The 25990-nt window shown below is 34.3% G+C and overlaps 1 protein-coding gene across 1 annotated transcript in view; it reads right to left on the bottom strand.

Annotated features, from left to right (window-relative positions):
* LOC138312951 (sodium- and chloride-dependent creatine transporter 1-like) overlaps window positions 1-25990 on the bottom strand; it is a 106111-nt gene that overhangs the window by 13968 nt on the left and 66153 nt on the right. Inside the window, exons 6-7 of the mRNA XM_069253656.1 lie at window positions 25815-25947; window positions 14335-14469 (exon numbers count right to left, since the gene is read on the bottom strand). Of these exons, the coding sequence (XP_069109757.1) occupies window positions 14335-14469; window positions 25815-25947 (268 nt within the window). The remainder of the gene's footprint in view (window positions 1-14334; window positions 14470-25814; window positions 25948-25990) is intronic.

Genomic DNA, 25990 nt, shown 5'->3' with positions numbered 1-25990 from the left:
TCAGTTAGAACTATCTCAAAGTCATTCATTACAGCCACTCAGTTAGAACTATCTCAAAGTCATTCCATACAACTCTCAGTTAGAACTATCTCAAAGTCATTCATACAAGACAACACTCAGTTAGAACTATCTCAAAGTCATTCATACAACACTCAGTTAGAACTATCTCAAAGTCATTCATACAACACTCAGTTAGAACTATCTCAAAGTCATTCATACAACACTCAGTTAGAACTATCTCAAAGTCATTCATACAACACTCAGTTAGAACTATCTCAAAGTCATTCATACAACACTCAGTTAGAACTATCTCAAAGTCTATCTCAAAGTCATTCATACAACACTCAGTTAGAACTATCTCAAAGTCATTCATACAGACAACACTCAGTTAGAACTATCTCAAAGTCATTCATACAGACAACACTCAGTTAGAACTATCTCAAAGTCTTCAAAAAAACATTCATCTCAAGTCATTCAGACAACACTCAGTTAGAACTATCTCAAAGTCATTCATTCATATAACACTCAGTTAAAACTATCTCAAAGTCATTCATACAACACTCAGTTAGAACTATCTCAAAGTCATTCATACAGCACTCAGTTAGAACAATCTCAAAGTCATTCATTCATACAGCACTAAGTTAGAATTATTAATTAAAGTCATTCATTCATACAACACTCAGTTAGAACTATCTCAAAGTCATTCATACAGACAACACACAGTTTAGAACTATCTCAAAGTCATTCATACAGACAACACTCAGTTAGAACTATCTCAAAGTCATTCATACAACACTCACAGTTAGAACTATCTCAAAGTCATTCATTCATACAACACTCAGTTAGAACTATCTCAAAGTCATTCATACAACACTCTGTTAGAACTATCTCAAAGTCATTCATACAACACTCAGTTAGAACTATCTCAAAGTCATTCATACAACACTCAGTTAGAACTATCTCAAAGTCATTCATTCATACAACACTCAGTTAGAACTATCTCAAAGTCATTCATTCATATAACACTCAGTTAGAACTATCTCAAAGTCATTCATACAACACTCAGTTAGAACTATCTCAAAGTCATTCATTCATACAACACTCAGTTAGAACTATCTCAAAGTCATTCATACAGACAACACACAGTTAGAACTATCTCAAAGTCATTCATACAGACAACACACAGTTAGAACTATCTCAAAGTCATTCATACAGACAACACTCAGTTAAAACTATCTCAAAGTCATTCATACAACACTCAGTTAGAACTATCTCAAAGTCATTCATACAACAACACTCAGTTAGAACTATCTCAAAGTCATTCATACAACACTCAGTTAGAACTATCTCAAAGTCATTCATACAACACTCAGTTAGAACTATCTCAAAGTCATTCATACAGACAACACACAGTTAGAATGATCTCAAAGTCATTCATACAGACAACACTCAGTTAGAACTATCTCAAAGTCATTCATACAGACAACACTCAGTTAGAACTATCTCAAAGTCATTCATACAACACTCAGTTAGAACTATCTCAAAGTCATTCATTCATACAACACTCAGTTAGAACTATCTCAAAGTCATTCATACAACACTCAGTTAGAACTATCTCAAAGTCATTCATACAACACTCAGTTAGAACTATCTCAAAGTCATTCATACAACACTCAGTTAGAACTATCTCAAAGTCATTCATACAACACTCAGTTAGAACTATCTCAAAGTCATTCATACAACACTCAGTTAGAACTATCTCAAAGTCATTCATACAGACAACACTCAGTTAGAACTATCTCAAAGTCATTCATACAGACAACACTCAGTTAGAACTATCTCAAAGTCATTCATACAGACAACACTCAGTTAGAACTATCTCAAAGTCATTCATTCATACAACACTCAGTTAGAACTATCTCAAAGTCATTCATACAACACTCAGTTAGAACTATCTCAAAGTCATTCATACAACACTCAGTTAGAACACTCAGTTATCTCAAAGTCATTCATTCATACAACACTCAGTTAGAACTATCTCAAAGTCATTCATACAACACTCAGTTAGAACTATCTCAAAGTCATTCATTCATACAACACTCAGTTAAAACTATCTCAAAGTCATTCATACAACACTCAGTTAGAACTATCTCAAAGTCATTCATACAGACAACACACTCAGTTAGAATGATCTCAAAGTCATTCATACAGACAACACTCAGTTAGAACTATCTCAAAGTCATTCATTCATACAACACTCAGTTAGAACTATCTCAAAGTCATTCATACAACACTCAGTTAGAACTATCTCAAAGTCATTCATTCATACAACACTCAGTTAGAACTATCTCAAAGTCATTCATACAACACTCAGTTAGAACTATCTCAAAGTCATTCATTCATACAACACTCAGTTAGAACTATCTCAAAGTCATTCATTCATACAACACTCAGTTAGAACTATCTCAAAGTCATTCATACAGACAACACACAGTTAGAATTATCTCAAAGTCATTCATACAACACTCACAGTTAGAAACTATCTCAAAGTCATTCATTCATACAACACTCAGTTAGAACTATCTCAAAGTCATTTCATACAACACACACTCAGTTAGAACTATCTCAAAGTCATTCATTACAACACTCAGTTAGAACTATCTCAAAGTCATTCATACAACACACTCAGTTAGAAAAACTATCTCAAAGTCATTCATACAACATCAGTTAGAACTATCTCAAAGTCATTCATACAACACTCAGTTAGAACTATCTCAAAGTCATTCATACAACACTCAGTTAGAACTATCTCAAAGTCATTCATACAAACACTCAGTTAGAACTATCTCAAAGTCATTCATACAACACTCAGTTAGAACTATCTCAAAGTCATTCATACAAACACTCAGTTAGAAACTGATCTCAAAGTCATTCATACAACACTCAGTTTAGAACTATCTCAAAGTCATTCATACAAAACACTCAGTTAGAACTATCTCAAAGTCATTCATACAACACTCAGTTAGAACTATCTCAAAGTCATTCATACAACACTCAGTTAGAACTATCTCAAAGTCAGTTCATTCATACAACACTCAGTTTAGAACTATCTCAAAGTCATTCATACAGACAACACTCAGTTAGAACTATCTCAAAGTCATTCATTCATATAACACTCAGTTAGAACTATCTCAAAGTCATTCATACAACACTCAGTTAGAAATCTATCTCAAAGTCATTCATACAACACTCAGTTAGAACTATCTCAAAGTCATATTCATACAACACTCAGTTAGAATATCTCAAAAGTCATTCATTCATACAACACTCAGTTAGAACTATCTCAAAGTCATTCATACAACACTCAGTTAGAACTATCTCAAAGTCATTCATAAAACACTCAGTTAGAACTATCTCAAAGTCATTCATACAGACAACACTCAGTTAGAACTATCTCAAAGTCATTCATACAACACTCAGTTAGAACTATCTCAAAGTCAAAGTCATTCATACAACACTCAGTTAGAACTATCTCAAAGTCATTCATACAGACAACAATCAGTTAGAACTATCTCAAAGTCATTCATACAACACTCAGTTAGAACTATCTCAAAGTCATTCATACAGACAACACTCAGTTAGAACTATCTCAAAGTCATTCATACAACACTCAGTTAGAACTATCTCAAAGTCATTCATACAACACTCAGTTAGAATTATCTCAAAGTCATTCATACAACACTCAGTTAGAACTATCTCAAAGTCATTCATTCATACAACACTCAGTTAGAACTATCTCAAAGTCATTCATTCATACAACACTCAGTTAGAACTATCTCAAAGTCATTCATACAACACTCAGTTAGAACTATCTCAAAGTCATTCATACAACACTCAGTTAGAACTATCTCAAAGTCATTCATACAACACTCAGTTAGAACTATCTCAAAGTCATTCATACATACAACACTCATTAGAACTATCTCAAAGTCATTCATACAACACTCAGTTAGAACTATCTCAAAGTCATTCATACAAACACTCAGTTAGAAACTATCTCAAAGTCATTCATACAACACTCAGTTAGAACTATCTCAAAGTCATTCATACAACACTCAGTTAGAACTATCTCAAAGTCATTCATTCATATAACACTCAGTTAGAACTATCTCAAAGTCATTCATACAACACTCAGTTAGAACTATCTCAAAGTCATTCATACAGACAACACACAGTTAGAATGATCTCAAAGTCATTCATACAGACAACACTCAGTTAGAACTATCTCAAAGTCATTCATACAGACAACACACAGTTAGAATGATCTCAAAGTCATTCATACAGACAACACTCAGTTAGAACTATCTCAAAGTCATTCATACAATAACACTCACACAACAGTTAAAAACAAATCTCAAAGTCTTTTCATACAGTCATAACACACAGTTAGAATTATCTCAAAGTCATTCATACAACACACAGTTAGAATGATCTCAAAGTCATTCATTCATACAACACTCAGTTAGAACTATCTCAAAGTCATTCATACAACACTCAGTTAGAACTATCTCAAAGTCATTCATACAACACTCAGTTAGAACTATCTCAAAGTCATTCATACAACACTCAGTTAGAACTATCTCAAAGTCATTCATACAACACTCAGTTAGAACTATCTCAAAGTCATTCATACAACACTCAGTTAGAACTATCTCAAAGTCATTCATACAACACTCAGTTAGAACTATCTCAAAGTCATTCATACAGACAACACACAGTTAGAATGATCTCAAAGTCATTCATACGAATTGGAGGTTAAACTATCGATAATCGGCCCGGTGTGTAGCGCCACGTGCTCGGTCTTTCATTGATGGGTAGGAGTTAATTCTGATTGTTGACTTACTCACTCGTTTATTTACTACGCGGGGTGACGAGTCCCTGTGTTTGCGAAATTTATACAGGTGAACTGTTTACGTTCCGGTTGAGTGGTTACGCTTGGGTGTATAATTTCTCAGGTGTGAGCTATTTATAGCTTGCATTGTGTTTCTCTTTTATATTTTGGTCCTAGTTTTGTTAGCTTGATTAACGAAACTTGTGTAGGCGTTTCATATTAGTACTGGTGGGAATGTGGACAGTGCGGATTTTGGAAATGAAATATAGGCTTTACAATCCTGTGTAAAACTTCCATTGCGAATGCTCATGGGAGGTGTCATGTAACAGGGCATGGGGGAAGGATGGGTGACAGTATCACTGGGAAGGCCGCTCATAGGTAAAAGGGACTAAGTAGGATTTATTGTAGTAACTGATATGGGGTTAGAGAGTTAAATTCCAAAACTGATAAGGCTAGTACTGAAAATACAAACTTGTAACTTGGATATTTGAGGGGTTGTTGTTATTTAATAGTATTGATATTACAAGTTGATAGAGAGGACTAACATTTGTTGTTCAATTTTTTTTCCATGTTTGCTGTATACTGGTGCCCCTGACCTGGGGGAGGAACCTAGGAAGAGGACCCAGGCCCCTGTGTCATTGCGGGTGCCACAACGTCAAAGCGGTTTGGGAAAAACTCCTAGGGCCCTGCCCGGACCCATACGTCCTTATTGTTATTCCGGAAAGTGTGATATAAAGTGCCCGTAGGAACTTTGATGTGATAAGTTTCGGGACATTGGGGTGTTGTTTTTGGCCATGGTAACAAAAAACCCCTGAGCTTGATTCCAGGGAATTTCAGTGTTACACAAGGAGAACATTATAGTTTGGGCCCGATCGGGCAGGGTAATTACCCCGAACCGCGCAGCACAGGGGTCTGGAGGGCACTGTGTCGACCCTGAATATCCTTCCCCCAGGGGGCATCAGAACTATTGGATAATGTGCATAGTGAACATTCAAATTTCAATGTATTGATAAGTATTCCTGAAATGTTCATATCTGTTTTATATTTTTTTCGTTTTGTTATTGGTAGGCTAAATATGACTATAGTCTTGAAGTGTTAGGTATAATTTGGGGGGGGGGGGGGGGGTGGGGCTGTTTGTAATATTGTCTATATAATGGGGGTTGTAATGTAGGTGAACCAAGGGGGGGGGGGGTATTTAATGTTAGGTGTAATTGGTGAGGGCGACCAGGAGCATGTAGATAGGACTTTGGGGTGTAGTTGTAGTTAGTTAGGGAGAAAGTCCAATAGGACTTCTCCTATTCAAAATTGTTGGGGTGGGTATTTTTGGCTGTTAGGTATTCTGGCCACTGTGGGGACTATGGTTCTGGTGGTTAGAGTTGATACAACCAACACTGGGGTCTTGTACTCACGTGTCAGACTTAATTAGTTTGGGAGGGAGCTATATAAGTAACGGGAAAAGTCTCTGGTCGACCCCAAATTTTCATTCGAGTTGATTGGGTTAAGTAAAATCATAAGAGTGGCTTCCCAGTCTTGTAGGATCGTTTAGGGCCCGGTGTAAAACTTTGTTTTGTTAATTGTATGTTTTTGTATTTGTGTACTTTTTTTCCCATAATGTCATATTTTTTTCCTTTTGTTCTAAAGTCGTGTAAAAAGGAGGTGGTGTCCAAGGCAGAAAGAACAAGAGGCCCAGAGGGCCTATATCGCTCACACTGGTTTGTAATGCCAAATAATTTTCTCTGAATACAGGTTCATTGTTTCTTTTCTGAAGGATTTTTAATATTAACCTCTAAATCCCTATTGGGCCCCACCCCTCCTGCCTCCTGGGGGTCAGAGCCAAAATTTATACAAGTTCTGTTCCCCTTCACAAAAGGATGTTTCTGCGCAAATTTGGTTACATTCCATGCAGAAACTCTATGACTAGTAGCGATTTAAAGAATTTACCTCTATTTCCCCTATTGGGGGCCCCACCTCTCCTACCCCCGGGGGATCAGAGCCAAAATTTATAACAAGTTCTGTTCCCCTTCCCCAAGGATGTTTGTGGCCAATTTGGTTACAATCCATGCAGAACTCTATGAGAAGAAGTGATTTAAAGGATTTACTCTCTATTTCCCCTATTGGGCCCACCCCTCTACCCCCAGGGGATCAGAGCCAAAATTTATACAAGTTCTGTTCCTTCTTCCCCCCCAAGGATGTTTCTGGCCAAATTTGGTTACAATCCATGCAGAACTCTAGGACAAGTAGCGATTGATTAGAATTTACCTCTATTTCCCCTATTGGGCCCTGCCCTCCTGCCCCTGGGGATCAGAGCCAAAATTTATACAAGTTCTGTTCTCCTACCCCAAGGATGTTTGTGGCCAAATTTTAGTTACAATCCATACAAAAACTCTTGGACAATTAAGTAGCAATTTATAAAATTTACCTATAATTCCCCTATTGGGCCCCCACCCCTCCTGCCCCGGGGACCCAGAGCCAAAATTTATACAATGTTTCTTATTCTCCCATTAATGACAGTTTAATAGGATTTTAAGTGCATTTTAATTAAAGTTCTATGCAGTAGTGGGGGTCAGAGCCAAAATTTTATACAAGTTCTGTTCCCCTTCCGCAACGGATGTTTGTGGCCAAATTTGGTTACAATCCATGTAGAACTCTAGGACAAGTAGCGATTGATAGAATTTACCTCTATTTCCCCTATTGGGCCCTGCCCCTCCTGCTCTCTGGGGGTCAGAGCCAAAATTTATACAAGTTCTGTTCTCCTACCCCCAAGGATGTTTGTGGCCAAATTTAGTTACAATCCATACAAAATTCTTGGACAATTAAGTAGCAATTTATAGAATTTACCTATAATTCCCCTATTGGGCCCCGCCCCTCCTGCCCCGGGGACCAGAGCCAAAATTTATACAAACTCAGTTCTTATTCCCCCAAGGATATTTCTGGCCAAATTTGGTTACATTCCATGCAGAACTCTATGACTAGTAGCGAATTAAAGGATTTACCTCTATTTCCCCTATTGGGCCCCACGCCTCCAGCCCCCTGGGGGGCCAGAGCCAAAATTTATACAAGTTCTGTTCCCCTTCCCCCAAGGATGTTTCTGGCCAAATTTGGTTACAATCCATGCAGAACTCTACGACTAGTAGCAATTTATAGGATTTACCTCTATTTCCCCAATTGGGCCCCGCCCCTCCTGCCCCCGGGGGGTCAGAGCCAAAATTTATACAAGTTCTGTTCCCCTTCCCCCAAGGATGTTTGTGGCCAAATTTTGTTACATTCCATTCAGAACTCTATTACAAGTAGCGATTTAAAGGATTTACCTCTATTTCCCCTATTGGGCCCCACCCCTCCAGCCCCCGGGGGGTCAGAGCCAAAATTTATACAAGTTCTGTTCCCCTTCCCCCAAGGATGTTTCTGGCCAAATTTGGTTACAATCCATGCAGAACTCTACGACTAGTAGCAATTTATAGGATTTACCTCTATTTCCCCTCTTGGGCCCCGCCCCTCCTGTCCCCGGGGGGTCAGAGCCAAAATTTATACAAGTTCTGTTCCCCTTCCGCAACGGATGTTTGTGGCCAAATTTGGTTACAATCCATGTAGAACTCTACGACTAGTAGCAATTTATAGGATTTACCTCTATTTCCCCAATTGGGCCCCGCCCCTCCTGCCCCCGGGGGGTCAGAGCCAAAATTTATACAAGTTCTGTTCCCCTTCCCCCAAGGATGTTTGTGGCCAAATTTTGTTACATTCCATTCAGAACTCTATTACAAGTAGCGATTTAAAGGATTTACCTCTATTTCCCCTATTGGGCCCCACCCCTCCAGCCCCCGGGGGGTCAGAGCCAAAATTTATACAAGTTCTGTTCCCCTTCCCCCAAGGATGTTTCTGGCCAAATTTGGTTACAATCCATGCAGAACTCTACGACTAGTAGCAATTTATAGGATTTACCTCTATTTCCCCTCTTGGGCCCCGCCCCTCCTGTCCCCGGGGGGTCAGAGCCAAAATTTATACAAGTTCTGTTCCCCTTCCGCAACGGATGTTTGTGGCCAAATTTGGTTACAATCCATGTAGAACTCTAGGACAAGTAGCGATTGATAGAATTTACCTCTATTTCCCCTATTGGGCCCTGCCCCTCCTGCCCTCTGGGGGTCAGAGCCAAAATTTATACAAGTTCTGTTCTCCTACACCCAAGGATGTTTGTGGCCAAATTTTGTTACATTCCATTCAGAACTCTATGACAAGTAGCGATTTAAAGGATTTACCTCTATTTCCCCTATTGGGCCCCGCCCCTCCTGCCCCCGGGGGGTCAGAGCCAAAATTTATACAAGTTCTGTTCCCCTTCCCCCAAGGATGTTTGTGGCCAAATTTGGTTACAATCCATGCAGAACTCTATGACTAGTAGCGATTTAAAGGAAATGTTGACGGACAGACGGACGACGGACGGCAGACGGACGGCAGACGACGGACGACGGACGACGACGGACGCCGCGCCATGACATAAGCTCACCGGCCCTTCGGCCCAGGTGAGCTAAAAATTATCTAAGGGTACTTTTCTGATTTTGGAATAGTCTTAAAGTATTAAGGAAATTTAACTTGGTTAAAAGATTCTTGGGACATTGTTCTGGTTTTTTTTTATATAAATGCTGGAATCTTGTGAAACCCACAAGGTTAATGACAGCAAGTGAGTATTACGTTTATCTATAATCTTAAAGTTTTCGTGTATGGAGTTCCGGGACATGGAGCTTAAACTTTTTCTGTCTTGGAAAATTATTCAACTCTCTAAGTTATGTTTGGTGGTGTCTAACTTTGCACAGCGGAAAGTGTAACGCGTGCAAATACATATGTTAGGGGTAAAATCAATTGCTGATTGATGTCCATTTCACAATAACAATTATTATGGTCTCACCATTGTAATACTTGACAACATCTAATATACATTTATTGCAAAAGTAAGCAAGGGTGCCTGTTACAATTCTTTTAGCACCCATTTCTGCGCTGAAATTCTCCAGTCTGCTCCGAGGTCACTTGGCATTGTACATATGTCAGGTGGTAGTATAATGTTAGTGTTTCCCACAGGAAAAAAAAGGGCATGGTGCTGGGTTTTGAAAAGGGCACCTTGACCGCGATAAATAACCATCAGAGGGGCACAAAGGTTATATCGACGACTTCCAATACAAGGGAAAATCTTTAAAACTGTCTTGTTGTTTATTTAATTCTGGTTCAACTTAATATCATTTAAATGCTTTAAACTCTCTGAGTTGCTAAGTAATATCAGGACATCTATTCAATTATTCTGAGTGAAAAAAATGATTTTGAAAATTGTAATCTGCAGATCATATGATCATGACTATAATTGATTCATAATAAAGATCTAAATTTCATTTATATTAATTAAAAGAATGGGAAAATTCAAAATGTATTTCTTTATTTCAATCCAATTACCTTTATTTTAATATATATATCTTTATTTAAATATTTAAAATACTGTATTGATTTGAATAAGATAACATGTTTCATAATAATGGACAATTAATTAAAATAATGTTCTAAATTTACAAGCACTAAATTAAGAAAATACAGATAAGTGTTAGAGTAGTATGCAAAATATTTCAATTTAATCTGATAGAGAAAAAAGTTGATTTCTTTTTAATTTGATTTATTTTAATTACTTTGCTATTAATAATTTTATTATTGTTAAGATATCTTTTCTAAAAATAAATTCACACCGAAATTCTAAAAGAAATAATACCGTTTTCATTTTTAAAAACGTGAATATTAGTAAAATCCTGAAATTCAATACCTCCGGTTCTACTATTACAATACACCCAAAATGGCGGCCATTACGATTGCAAATCTTGTGACATCAATCCGATATAGATAGGCTTATTAAACATTAAAAACGTGAGTAAATAATTTACAGTTGTAAGCAGTATTTGTTTTTGAAGTAATGCTCACTAGCTGTAGTCATAACTTATTGAAAGGCCAGCTGATTGTTTTCTAGGCTGCCGATCGGCTGCTTGACTTCAGCTTACGTAATACACAGACCTGAAAGTGACACCACCAATGCAAGCCAAGGGGGAAATAGCCCAAGGCTGCTAATAAGGGCCACTGGGGTGTTGGCCAGGAGGTCAGGGAGTGGTCACACTTCTTTTGTTTACTTAATTATCAAGCCACTCCTGGTATTTTGGTAGTTTAGTAGAAGTGTACTGGGGACAAACAGGGCACGGCGTTAGGTCATAGGGGCATGGCGTCAGGTAAAAAGGGCACGGCGCGGCGCCATGCTAATCGGGGCTGTGGGAAACACTAAATGTGTATGTACGAGGCATCTGCAGTTGATTGCTAGGGCTGTAAAACAAGTATACAAAGAGAAAGAAATACAAAAGAAAAGGAATGAAAAAACAACCATGCCCTAAGCTATATATACATAATCACTACTAAACAGATGTGATTGATGTACTCGTAGAGAAAATAGGTGATATTACAGGTGAGCTGAGTATTGAAGTTTGCTAGCCACCAGCTACTACCTATACCAAGGGCACATAACTCATGTGACTCTCTGAGCTGTCTGGGGGTTTCATAGCTTGTCTCTGACAATACTACATTTACAGAATAAAGATGTTGTAATAATTAAATATCTGTGGAAAAAAACATAAGAGGAATAAAAGATAAGGAAATATTACTTGTGTAATTGGTTGCAAATGAAAATTTGCACAGGATTCCTTGACGAAATATAAACCTTTCGTTGTTTCAACCTTTGATACAGCTACTACCTTTTATTTAGCAAGAATATCAATATTGAACATCTTAGGGATAATTAATCGGTGATACTTGTACATGTTCTATACTTGTGATGTGATATAATTAATATTGTGTACTGGCATTGGGATGATTGTAATTTTTTTTTAAATTCCAATGCCACTTCAGTATATTTGTTATATAGAGAGTCCACCTCCTTTGTTTTTGGTACCTTGTTGTACAATTTTTTTGTTTTTTTTTTGTTGTTTTTTTTTGTACATGTTATGATTGAGATTTTGGCCAGTGAGGAACAATTTAAAGATAATGACATGTTCTATCTCCTGTTTAGAATGGCCGCGGTATGTTGATGCATTTCCATCCTCTGTAATTGTAGGAAGTTCTCACATTATTTTTTTTTTCTTGCAGTAGGTTGTTAGTGGCTGCGGGTCGCATCCTGTCTAGGTGGTTGGGGGGATAATATACAAACTTTGTGGGTTTTTTTTTCTTTTCTTTTCCTTAGCTGACCTTTCTTTATTAAGGCATATTTGTCTTTGTGCAAAATTTTGGGTTTTATTTTTTTTCTCTTGGATTACCTCCCTTTATTAAGAGATGTTTGACTTTGTGAGCTTATTAGATTTTTCTTTCCTTAAATTACCTCCCCTTGATAGGTTCTTTAAAATTTAGTTTTTTTTTTTTCATTCTATTTTTATTCTAGTTCGAGTTCGTGAACTGGATACTTCCAAATTCGAAATTTGTGCATCTTACTTTTGGCTTTAAATGTTTCAATTTTTGTTAGGAACTTTGTTTTTTATTTTTATTTCCAAATTATCTCCCTTGGATCAGTTTTACGGCTACGGGTCGCAGCCTGTCTAGGTGGTTGGGGGGTATGTAACGAAGCTGCGGTGCGCTTCGTTGCTATATTTTCTGGAAATTATATTAACCGAGACTTTGGCGGGAATTTGCTGGGCACAAGATCTCGGGACTGCGCCGAGGCTTTCAGTTTTCTACCGGGCCTTGAGAGGTGAGGGTTGTGTTTTTGAATCCTATGTAATTTTTACATATTTGTCACCCATCCTTTCCCTAATTTTCTGTTATCGTATAGTACGGAAATGCATTAACATTACTGTGTGTGTATTTTTCGCTGTCAGTCGATATTTTTGCTATGTTTTTGAGTTTGAAATACTTGTGAAATTGTGCAATGTTGGACTTGGCATGTCTCGCTTTTAGACGGGTTTCGATAGTAATTAAAAGTCTTCACTCTTGTGTTGAGAGCCGTTGGTAGGCTGGAAAAGAGTGGGAGCCTCCTGTATTGAGTTTCGGGGTTAACCGTTACGGAGATATTTTGAGAATCTTCGCTAGAGAACGGTGTTTGTGAAATTGGAGGTTAAACTATCGATAATCGGCCCGGTGTGTAGCGCCACGTGCTCGGTCTATCATTGATGGGTAGGAGTTAATTCTGATAGCGAAAACGTGAGAATATTAGCAGCAAAACTGTCCATTACACAGTACTTCCCACTGAGCCACGCGGGTATTTTCTTGTTGTCACCTTTACACATGTTAAATATTAATAAACTGTTAAATGAATTTGATGTGGTCCATTGTCCATACTCACTAGTACCTTTGAATATTGTAGCGAGACATAGGAATCTGCAAGCTAACGCGGCAGTCGAACCCAGGGCAAAACAAACTAGAACACTGACACGTCAGAAAGGGCCCCGCTATGTGTCTGACGTGCCAAGATGACTGATTTGCAGCCTTTTTGATTCTAATCATATCATGTAGCCATTTTGATTCAAATCATATTGACTTTAATTAATATATTAAGCAATGAATAATTTTATTTATTATGTCATAACAAATTGTTAATAAGTCCAAAAATGAAAAATGTGTCCACAACCTTTGATGCAGTGACCCCATGATCTTACCTTTGGTCAGTCAAAACTTTGGTGAGTTGACTTCTTGTTTAATTCTGAACAACTCTGCTTCATTATAAATGTTGTAGCAAAATGTTCATGAGAAAATAATTTTTTTAAATTTGACCTTGACCTTTGACTTATTAACCTTGGCCCATGACCTTACCTTTGGACAGTCAACTCCTTGTTTAATTCTGAACAACTTTGCATCATAATGTTATAACAAAATGTTTATCAGTTAAGAGCAACAACATTGTGATTTTTTTAAATGTTAAAATCCAAGATGGCCGATTTTTTAATTTAATTTCAGCCTGAAAAATTACCAAGCAGATCTAGGATGGATGGGGAATCATCATGTAAAATATGGGGAAAATACTCCACTCCCTTCCATCATTAATGTGCAAAAGAAAAAAAACGGACAGACGGACGGACGGACAGACAGACGGACAACCTGATTACTATAGGGCACCCGCATCTTGATGCGGGGCCCTAATTAATTGTATCATTCTTACTCTACGCTAATGACTACGGTCGTAGCAAAACAAGTCGTTACACATTCATGCAGACAACACACAGTTGGAATATCTCAAAGTCATTCATTCATACAACACTCACTTAGAATTATCTCAAGATCATTCAGAGAACACTCAGGAAATAGAACAATCTCAAGCTCATTTGATTTCAGATGACACCCATCAAGATGAAATAAAGAAACCATTATGTAGCAATAAATATATAACTTCTCATAAGTGTTCCAAAAGGAACATAATTCACAATATATATATTATGCATTATGTAGCAGCTTACTTGGTAGTCGAGGAGTCGTCTGAAGTCTGGAGAAAGATAAAAGATAATCCCATCAACAGCACCAGGAAGTAGTAAACCACGGACCAGGAAAATTGTCAGCAACAAATACGGGAGGAGGGCCGTGACGTATACAACCTGAGAAACCATGACATACATTATACAGTTTTCTATATAGTCTACACAAATACGGCAGGAGGGCCGTGACATATACAACCTGGGAAACCGTGACAAACATTATACAGTTTTCTATATAGTCTACACAGATACGGGAGGAGGGCCGTGACATATACAACCTGGGAAACCGTGACATACATTATACAGTTTTCTATATAGTCTACACAAATATGGCAGGAGGGCCGCGACATATACAACCTGGGATATTGTCACATACATTATACAGTTTTCTATATAGTCTACACAAATACGGCAGGAGGGCCGTGACATATACAACCTGGGATACGATGACATACATTATACAGTTTTCTATATAGTCTAACATTATACAGTTTTCTATATAGTCTAACATTATACAGTTTTCTATATAGTCTACACAGATACGGGAGCAGGGCAGTGACATATACAACCTGGGAAACCGTGACAAACATTATACAGTTTTCTATATAGTCTACACAAATACGGCAGGAGGGCCGTGACATATACAACCTGGGAAACCGTGACATACATTATACAGTTTTCTATATAGTCTCCACCATTATGGCAGGAGGGCCGTGACATATACAACCTGGGAAACCGTGACAAACATTATACAGTTTTCTATATAGTCTACACCAATACGGGAGGAGGGCCGCGACATATACAACCTGGGAAACCGTGACTTACATTATACAGTTTTCTATATAGTCTAACATTATACAGCTTTCTATATAGTCTAACATTATACAGCTTTCTATATAGTCTAACATTATACAGTTTTCTATATAGTCTAACATTATACAGTTTCCTATATAGTCTAACATTATACAGTTTTCTATATAGTCTAACATTATACAGTTTTCTATATAGTATAACATTATACAGCTTTCTATATAGCTAATATTATACAGTTTTCTATATAGTTAGTCTAATATTATACAGTTTTCTATATAGTCTGACATTATACAGTTTTCTATATAGTCTAACATTATACAGTTTTCTATATAGTCTAACATTATACAGCTTTCTATATACAGTCGAGACTGTCTTATGTGACTTTCCAAGGGACCATCAAAAAAAAGTCACATAAGACAGGGAGTCACTTAAGGCAGTCCAAGATCATCCGCAACATCACTGTACAAAAATCTGTCTTTAATTGTCTGTAAAATTCTTCATTATAAATATATCAATTACCTGATTTTTTAAAAAAATAAATCAAAAATAATAATTTAAAAAAAAAAATGAAAAATTATTTAATTTTTTTTTTAATTAAAAATCATTTAGATCTAGTTATAAATTACAAGCAGACATACATTGATGCTTGGTTTTAAACTTTGTTCAAGAAAAAATTCTATCTGGAGGGGGTGCAATTTTGGGTTAAAAATCTCATTTTTTTGCAATTAAAAATTATTTGTGTGTCATGGTTTTTCAGGCTTGAAAAAAAATTACAAAAATCACACTTGTCAGAAAACAACCAATGCAAAACAATTGCAGATGTTGTGTAAATTAAAAAACATTACTACTGTACAGTAGAGGTACCATTTTAAAAACCTGGGCTTTATTTTGCTGAATTTTACAAATCTACTGTACATTGCTACCAAATGGCGGCCATTACAGAAGCCCAAGTCATGTGCATTTGCTTTTACAAGACTTTTTGGTGTTATGAGAAACTTTTGAAGAAAATATAGAGTTTCTGACTATGAGATGACAGTTATAATGACTGTTTAATCATATCAAAGAACGAAATTATGTTTGGTCGTAAATGCCATGTACAAAACAAGAAGAGAGTCACCCACGCCAAGCCATAGGATGATACGGTAGGCGAAATAAAACATGCCGATTTATTTAATGTGTTCCGTTATTAATTGTCAATGTTTACCATTGTTTAGTAGGAGATATCTGAATGATATCTAGCCTTTTTAATAGTTTAAGGCAAATTTTTGTGGGAAAAAACGATCTTTCATGATCCGTCAAAACTGGTTACACAGTAATGTACTCTTATCGTAGTCAACAGTCGATGTTTAGTTCGATGTTCACACCTCTTTATCTATCATAATTATGGCCTCAGGCAAATGGAAAGTCGCTCAAGACAGACTTTTTATGATGTTTGGGTTGTAAAAACATGGTCGCTTGTCACGTAAGACAGGGAGTCGCTGAAAACAGACCCATTATATAGCAAAATACGTTGGGGGTCTCAAGTAAGGTCACATAAGACAGGGAGTCGCTACATACAGGGGGTCGCTCAGACAGTCTCGACTGTAATCTAATATTATACTGTTTTCTATATAGTCTAACATTATACAGTTTTCTATATAGTCTAACATTATACAGTTTTCTATATAGTCTAACATTATACAGCTTTCTATATAGTCTAACATTATACAGTTTTCTATATAGTCTAACATTATACAGTTTTCTATATAGTCTAACATTATACAGTTTTCTATATAGTCTAACATTATACAGTTTTCTATATAGTCTAACATTATACAGTTTTCTATATAGTCTAACATTATACAGTTTTCTATATAGTCTAACATTATACAGCTTTCTATATAGTCTAACATTATACAGTTTTCTATATGGTCTAACATTATACAGTTTTCTATATAGTCTACACAAATATGACAGGAGGGCTGTGACATATACAACCTTGGATACCGTGACACACATTATACAGTTTTCTCAATAGTCTACAACCTGGGAAACCGTGACAAACATTATACAGTTTTCTATATAGTCTACACAGAAACGGGAGGAGGGCCGCAACATATACAACCTGGGAAACTGTGACAAACATTATACAGTATTCTATCTAGTCTACACAAATACGGGAGGAGGGCCGTGACGTATACAACCTGGGATACGATGACATACATTATACAGTTTTCTATATAGTCTAACATTATACAGTTTTCTATATAGTCTACACAGATAAGGGAGGAGGGCCGTGACATATACAATCTTGGATACCATGACATACATTATACAGTTTTCTATATAGTCTACACCAATATGGGAGGAGGGCCACGACATATACAACCTGGGAAACCGTCACAAACATTATACAGCTTTCTATATAGTCTACACAGATACGGGAGGAGGGCCGTGACATATACAACCTGGGAAACCGTGACAAACATTATACAGTTTTCTATATAGTCTATATAGTCTAACATTATATTATACAGTTTTCTATATAGTCTAACATTATACAGTTTTCTATATAGTCTAACATTATACAGTTTTCTATATAGTCTAACATTATACAGTTTTCTATATAGTCTAACATTATACAGTTTTCTATATAGTCTAACATTATACAGTTTTCTATATAGTCTAACATTATACAGATACGGGAGGAGGGCCACGACATATACAACCTGGGAAACCGTGACAAACATTATACAGTTTTCTATATAGTCTAACATTATACAGTTTTCTATATAGTCTAACATTATACAGTTTTCTATATAGTCTAACATTATACAGTTTTCTATATAGTCTAACATTATACAGTTTTCTATATAGTCTAACATTATACAGCTTTCTATATAGTCTAACATTATACAGTTTTCTATATAGTCTAACATTATACAGTTTTCTATATAGTCTACACAAATATGACAAGAGGGCTGTGACATACACAACCTGGATACTGTGACATACATTATACAGTTTTCTATATAGTCTACACCAATACGGAGAAGGGCCGTGACATATACAACCTGGGAAACCGTGACAAACATTATACAGCTTTCTATATAGTCTACACAGATACGGGAGGAGGGCCGCGACATATACAATCTTGGATACCATGACATACATTATACAGTTTTCTATATAGTCCACACAGATGCGGGAGGAGGGCCTTGACATATACAACCTGGGAAACTATGACATACATTATTCAGTTTTTTATATAGTCTACACAGATACGGGAGCAGGGCAGTGACATATACAACCTGGGAAACCGTGACAAACATTATACAGTTTTCTATATAGTCTACACAGATATGGGAGGAGGGCCGCGACATATACAACCTGGGAAACCGTGACATACATTATACAGTATTCTATATAGTCCACACAGATACGGGAGGAGGGCCACTACATATACAACCTGGGAAACCGTGACATACATTATACAGTTTTCTATATAGTCTAACATTATACAGTTTTTCTATATAGTCTACACCAATATGGGAAGAGGGCTGCGACATATACTACAACCTGGGATATTGTGACATACATTATACAGTTTTTCTATATAGTATAACATCATACTGTTTTCTATATAGTCTACACCAATATGGGAAGAGGGCTACGACATATACAACCTGGGATACTGTGACAAACATTATACAGTTTTCTATATAGTCTAACATTATACAGTTTTCTATATAGGTCTAACATTATACTGTTTTCTATATAGTCTAACATTATACAGTTTTCTATATAGTCTAACATTATACAGTTTTCTATATATTCCTCACAGATATACGGGAGGAGGGCCGCGACATATACAACCTGAGAAACCATGACATACATTATACTGTTTTCTATATATAGTCTAACATTATACAGTTTTACTATATAGTCTAACATTATACAGTTTTCTATATAGTCTAACATTATACAGTTTTCTATATAGTCTAACATTATACAGTTTTCTATATAGTCTAACATTATACAGTTTTCCTATATAGTCTAACATTATACAGTTTCCTATATAGTCTAACCATTATACAGTTTTCTATATAGTCTAACATTATACAGTTTTCTATATAGTCTAACATTATACAGTTTCCTATATAGTCTAACATTATACAGTTTTCTATATAGTCTAACATTATACAGTTTTCTATATATAGTCCACACAGATACGGGAGGAGGGCCGCGACATATACAACCTGAGAAACCATGACAGTACATTATACAGCTTTCTATATAGTCTAACATTATACAGTTTTCTATATAGTCTAACTTTATACAGTTTTCTATATAGTCTAACATTATACAGCTTTCTATATAGTCTAACATTATACAGTTTTCTATATAGTCTAACATTATACAGTTTTCTATATAGTCTAACATTATACAGTTTTCTATATAGTCTAACATTATACAGTTTTCTATATAGTCTAACATTATACAGTTTTCTATATAGTCTAACATTATACAGTTTTCTATATAGTCTAACATTATACAGTTTTCTATATAGTCTAACATTATACAGTTTTCTATATAGTCTAACATTATACAGTTTTTCTATATAGTCCACACAGATACAGGAGGAGGGCCGCGACATATACAACCTGAGAAACCATGACATACATTATACAGTTTTCTATATAGTCTAACATTATACAGCTTTCTATATAGTCTAACATTATACAGTTTTCTATATAGTCTAACATTATACAGTTTTCTATATAGTCTAACATTATACAGTTTTCTATATAGTCTAACATTATACAGTTTTCTATATAGTCTAACATTATACAGTTTTCTATATAGTCTAACATTATACAGCTTTCTATATAGTCTAACATTATACAGTTTTCTATATAGTCTAACATTATACAGTTTTCTATATAGTCTAACATTATACAGTTTTCTATATAGTCTAACATTATACAGTTTTCTATATAGTCCACACAGATACGGGAGGAGGGCCGCGACATATACAACCTGAGAAACCATGACATACATTATACAGTTTTCTATATAGTCTAACATTATACAGTTTTCTATATAGTCTAACATTATACAGTTTTCTATATAGTCTAACATTATACAGTTTTCTATATAGTCTAACATTATACAGTTTTCTATATAGTCTAACATTATACAGTTTTCTATATAGTCTAACATTATACAGTTTTCTATATAGTCTAACATTATACAGTTTTCTATATAGTCTAACATTATACAGTTTTTTCTATATAGTTTAACATTATACAGCTTTCTATATAGTCTAACATTATACAGTTTTCTATACAGTCTAACATTATACAGTTTTCTATATAGTCTAACATTATACAGCTTTCTATATAGTCTAACATTATACAGTTTTCTATATAGTCTAACATTATACAGTTTTCTATATAGTCTAACATTATACAGTTTCCTATATAGTCTAACATTATACAGTTTTCTATATAGTCTAACATTATACAGTTTTCTATATAGTATAACATTATACAGCTTATATATAGTCTAACATTATACAGTTTTCTATATAGTCTAACATTATACAGTTTTCTATATAGTCTAACATTATACAGCTTTCTATATAGTCTAACATTATACAGTTTTCTATATAGTCTAACATTATACAGTTTTCTATATAGTCTAACATTATACAGTGACAAACATTATACAGTTTTCTATATAGTCTAACATTATACAGTTTTCTATATAGTCTAACATTATACAGTTTTCTATATAGTCTAACATTATACAGTTTTCTATATAGTCTAACATTATACAGTTTTCTATATAGTCTAACATTATACAGTTTTCTATATAGTCTAACATTATACAGTTTTCTATATAGTCTAACATTATACAGCTTTCTATATAGTCTAACATTATACAGTTTTCTATATAGTCTAACATTATACAGTTTTCTATATAGTCTACACAAATATGACAGGAGGGCTGTGACATATACAACCTTGGATACCGTGACACACATTATACATTTTTTTCTCAATAGTCTACAACCTGGGAAACCGTGACAAACATTATACAGTTTTCTATATAGTCTACACAGAAACGGGAGGAGGGCCGCAACATATACAACCTGGAAACTGTGACAAACATTATACAGTATTCTATCTAGTCTACACAAATACGGGAGGAGGTCCGTGACGTATACAACCTGGGATACGATGACATACATTATACAGTTTTCTATATAGTCTAACATTATACAGTTTTCTATATAGTCTACACAGATAAGGGAGGAGGGCCGTGACATATACAATCTTGGATACCATGACATACATTATACAGTTTTCTATATAGTCTACACCAATATCGGAGGAGGGCCACGACATATACAACCTGGGAAACCGTCACAAACATTATACAGCTTTCTATATAGTCTACACAGATACGGGAGGAGGGCCGTGACATATACAACCTGGGAAACCGTGACAAACATTATACAGTTTTCTATATAGTCTAACATTATACAGTTTTCTATATAGTCTAACATTATACAGTTTTCTATATAGTCTAACATTATACAGTTTTCTATATAGTCTAACATTATACAGTTTTCTATATAGTCTAACATTATACAGTTTTCTATATAGTCTAACATTATACAGTTTTCTATATAGTCTACACAGATACGGGAGGAGGGCCACGACATATACAACCTGGGAAACCGTGACAAACATTATACAGTTTTCTATATAGTCTAACATTATACAGTTTTCTATATAGTCTAACATTATACAGTTTTCTATATAGTCTAACATTATACAGTTTTCTATATAGTCTAACATTATACAGTTTTCTATATAGTCTAACATTATACAGTTTTCTATATAGTCTAACATTATACAGTTTTCTATATAGTCTAACATTATACAGTTTTCTATATAGTCTAACATTATACAGTTTTCTATATAGTCTAACCATTACGGAGAGGGCTGTGACATATACAACTATATAGTCAGACATTATATACAGTTTTCTATATAGACATAACATTATACAGTTTTCTATATAGTCTAACATTATACCAGGATACCTATATAGTCTAACATTATACAGTTTTCTATATAGTCTAACAGATACGGGAGCAGGGCAGTGACATATACAACCTTAAACCGTGACAAACATTATACAGTTTTCTATATAGTCTACACAGATCGGGAGGAGGGCCGCGACATATACAACCTGGGAAACCGTGACATACATTATACAGTATTCTATATAGTCCACACAGATACGGGAGGAGGGCTTGACATATACAACCTGGGAAACCGTGACAACATTATACAGTTTTCTATATAGTCTAACATTATACAGTTTTCTATATAGTCTACACAATATGGGAAGAGGGCTGCGACATATACAACCTGGATATTGTGACATACATTATACAGTTTTCTATATAGTGACAAACATTTACATACTGTTTTCTATATAGTCTACACAATATGGGAAGAGGGCTGCGACATATACAACCTGGGATACTGTGACAAACATTATACAGTTTTCTATATAGTCTAACATTATACAGTTTTCTATATAGTCTAACATTATACAGTTTTCTATATAGTCTAACATTATACAGTTTTCTATATAGTCTAACATTATACAGTTTTCTATATAGTCTACACAGATACGGGAGGAGGGCCGCGACATATACAACCTGAGAAACCATGACATACATTATACAGTTTTCTATATAGTCTAACATTATACAGTTTTCTATATAGTCTAACATTATACAGTTTTCTATATAGTCTAACATTATACAGTTTTCTATATAGTCTAACATTATACAGTTTTCTATATAGTCTAACATTATACAGTTTTCTATATAGTCTAACATTATACAGTTTTCTATATAGTCTAACATTATACAGTTTTCTATATAGTCTAACATTATACAGTTTTCTATATAGTCTACACAGATACGGGAGGAGGGCCGCGACATATACAACCTGAGAAACCATGACATACATTATACAGTTTTCTATATAGTCTAATCAACATTATACAGTTTTCTATATAGTCTAACATTATACAGTTTTCTATATAGTCTAACATTATACAGTTTTCTATATAGTCTAACATTATACAGTTTTCTATATAGTCTAACATTATACAGTTTTCTATATAGTCTAACATTATACAGTTTTCTATATAGTCTAACATTATACAGTTTTCTATATAGTCTAACATTATACAGTTTTCTATATAGTCTAACATTATACAGTTTTCTATATAGTCTAACATTATACAGTTTTCTATATAGTCTAACATTATACAGCTTTCTATATAGTCTAACATTATACAGTTTTCTATATAGTCTAACATTATACAGTTTTCTATATAGTCTAACATTATACAGTTTTCTATATAGTCTAACATTATACAGTTTTCTATATAGTCTAACATTATACAGGAGGGGGCGACATATACACTGAGAAACATGACATACATTATACAGTTTCTATTGTCTAACTTTATATAGTCTAACATTATACAGTTTTCTATATAGTCTAACATTATACAGTTTTCTATATAGTCTAACATTATACAGTTTTCTATATAGTCTACACAGATACGGGAGGAGGGCCACGACATATACAACCTGGGAAACCGTGACAAACATTATACAGTTTTCTATATAGTCTAACATTATACAGTTTTCTATATAGTCTAACATTATACAGTTTCCTATATAGTCTAACATTATACAGTTTCCTATATAGTCTAACATTATATAGCTTTCTATATAGTCTAACATTATACAGTTTTCTATATAGTCTAACATTATACAGTTTTCTATATAGTCTAACATTATACAGTTTTCTATATAGTCTAACATTATACAGTTTTCTATATAGTCCACACAGATACGGGAGGAGGGCCGCGACATATACAACCTGAGAAACCATGACATACATTATACAGTTTTCTATATAGTCTAACATTATACAGTTTCTATATAGTCTAACATTATACAGTTTTCTATTAGTCTAACATTATACAGTTTTCTATATAGTCTAACATTATACAGTTTTCTATATAGTCTAACATTATACAGTTTTCTATATAGTCTAACATTATACAGTTTTCTATATAGTCTAACATTATACAGTTTTCTATATAGTCTAACATTATACAGTTTTCTATATAGTCTAACATTATACAGTTTTCTATATAGTCTAACATTATATAGTTTCTATATAGTCTAACATTATACAGTTTTCTATATAGTCTAACATTATACAGTTTTCTATATAGTCTAACATTATACAGTTTTCTATATAGTCTAACATTATACAGTTTTCTATATAGTCTAACATTATACAGTTTTCTATATAGTCTAACATTATACAGTTTTCTATATAGTCTAACATTATACAGTTTTCTATATAGTCTACATTATACAGTTTTCTATATAGTCTAACATTATACAGTTTTCTATATAGTCTAACATTATACAGTTTTCTATATAGTCTAACATTATACAGTTTTCTATATAGTCTAACATTATACAGTTTTCTATATAGTCTAACATTATACAGTTTTCTATATAGTCTAACATTATACAGCTTTCTATATAGTCTAACATTATACAGTTTTCTATATAGTCTAACATTATACAGTTTTCTATATAGTCTAACATTATACAGTTTTCTATATAGTCTAACATTATACAGTTTTCTATATAGTCTAACATTATACAGTTTTCTATATAGTCTAACATTATACAGTTTTCTATATAGTCTAACATTATACAGTTTTCTATATAGTCTAACATTATACAGTTTTCTATATAGTCTAACATTATACAGTTTTCTATATAGTCTAACATTATACAGTTTTCTATATAGTCTAACATTATACAGTTTTCTATATAGTCTAACATTATACAGTTTTCTATATAGTCTAACATTATACAGTTTTCTATATAGTCTAACATTATACAGTTTTCTATATAGTCTAACATTATACAGTTTTCTATATAGTCTAACATTATACAGTTTTCTATATAGTCTAACATTATACAGTTTTCTATATAGTCTAACATTATACAGTTTTCTATATAGTTTAACATTATACAGTTTTCTATATAGTCTAACATTATACAGTTTTCTATATAGTCTAACATTATACAGTTTTCTATATAGTCTAACATTATACAGTTTTCTATATAGTCTAACATTATACAGTTTTCTATATAGTCTAACATTATACAGTTTTCTATATAGTCTAACATTATACAGTTTTCTATATAGTCTAACATTATACAGTTTTCTATATAGTCTAACATTATACAGTTTTCTATATAGTCTAACATTATACAGTTTTCTATATAGTCTAACATTATACAGTTTTCTATATAGTCTAACATTATACAGTTTTCTATATAGTCTAATATTATACAGTTTTCTATATAGTCTACACAGGAGGAGGGCTGTACAACCTAATAAGGAAATTTGTTTCATAAACATTATCTACATAGCCATATTAAAAATTAGTGACTGATCAGGTGAAAAGAAAGTATAAAACCAAAGTACTGTCTGTTGGTCCTTTTGTGTTACTGTGTTAATGAGATATTTTACCTTTCCGACAGATTTGACGCCCTTCATCAGACACAGAAAGACAAGAACCCAGGCCACAGCCAAGGCTAGTACAAGGTGCCATCGTATTCCTCCCATATCACCGAAGCCTGAGGAAATCTGTAGGACATTTAACCTGTAACAGTCAAATGGTGACTATTTACCCTATATCCTATTGT

The sequence above is a fragment of the Argopecten irradians genome, chromosome 2 (genome assembly GCF_041381155.1).
Source record: "Argopecten irradians isolate NY chromosome 2, Ai_NY, whole genome shotgun sequence".
Classification (NCBI taxonomy): domain Eukaryota; kingdom Metazoa; phylum Mollusca; class Bivalvia; order Pectinida; family Pectinidae; genus Argopecten; species Argopecten irradians.
The sequence above is the reverse complement of the archived record's forward strand: the minus strand, read 5'-3'. Positions and strand labels throughout refer to the sequence as shown.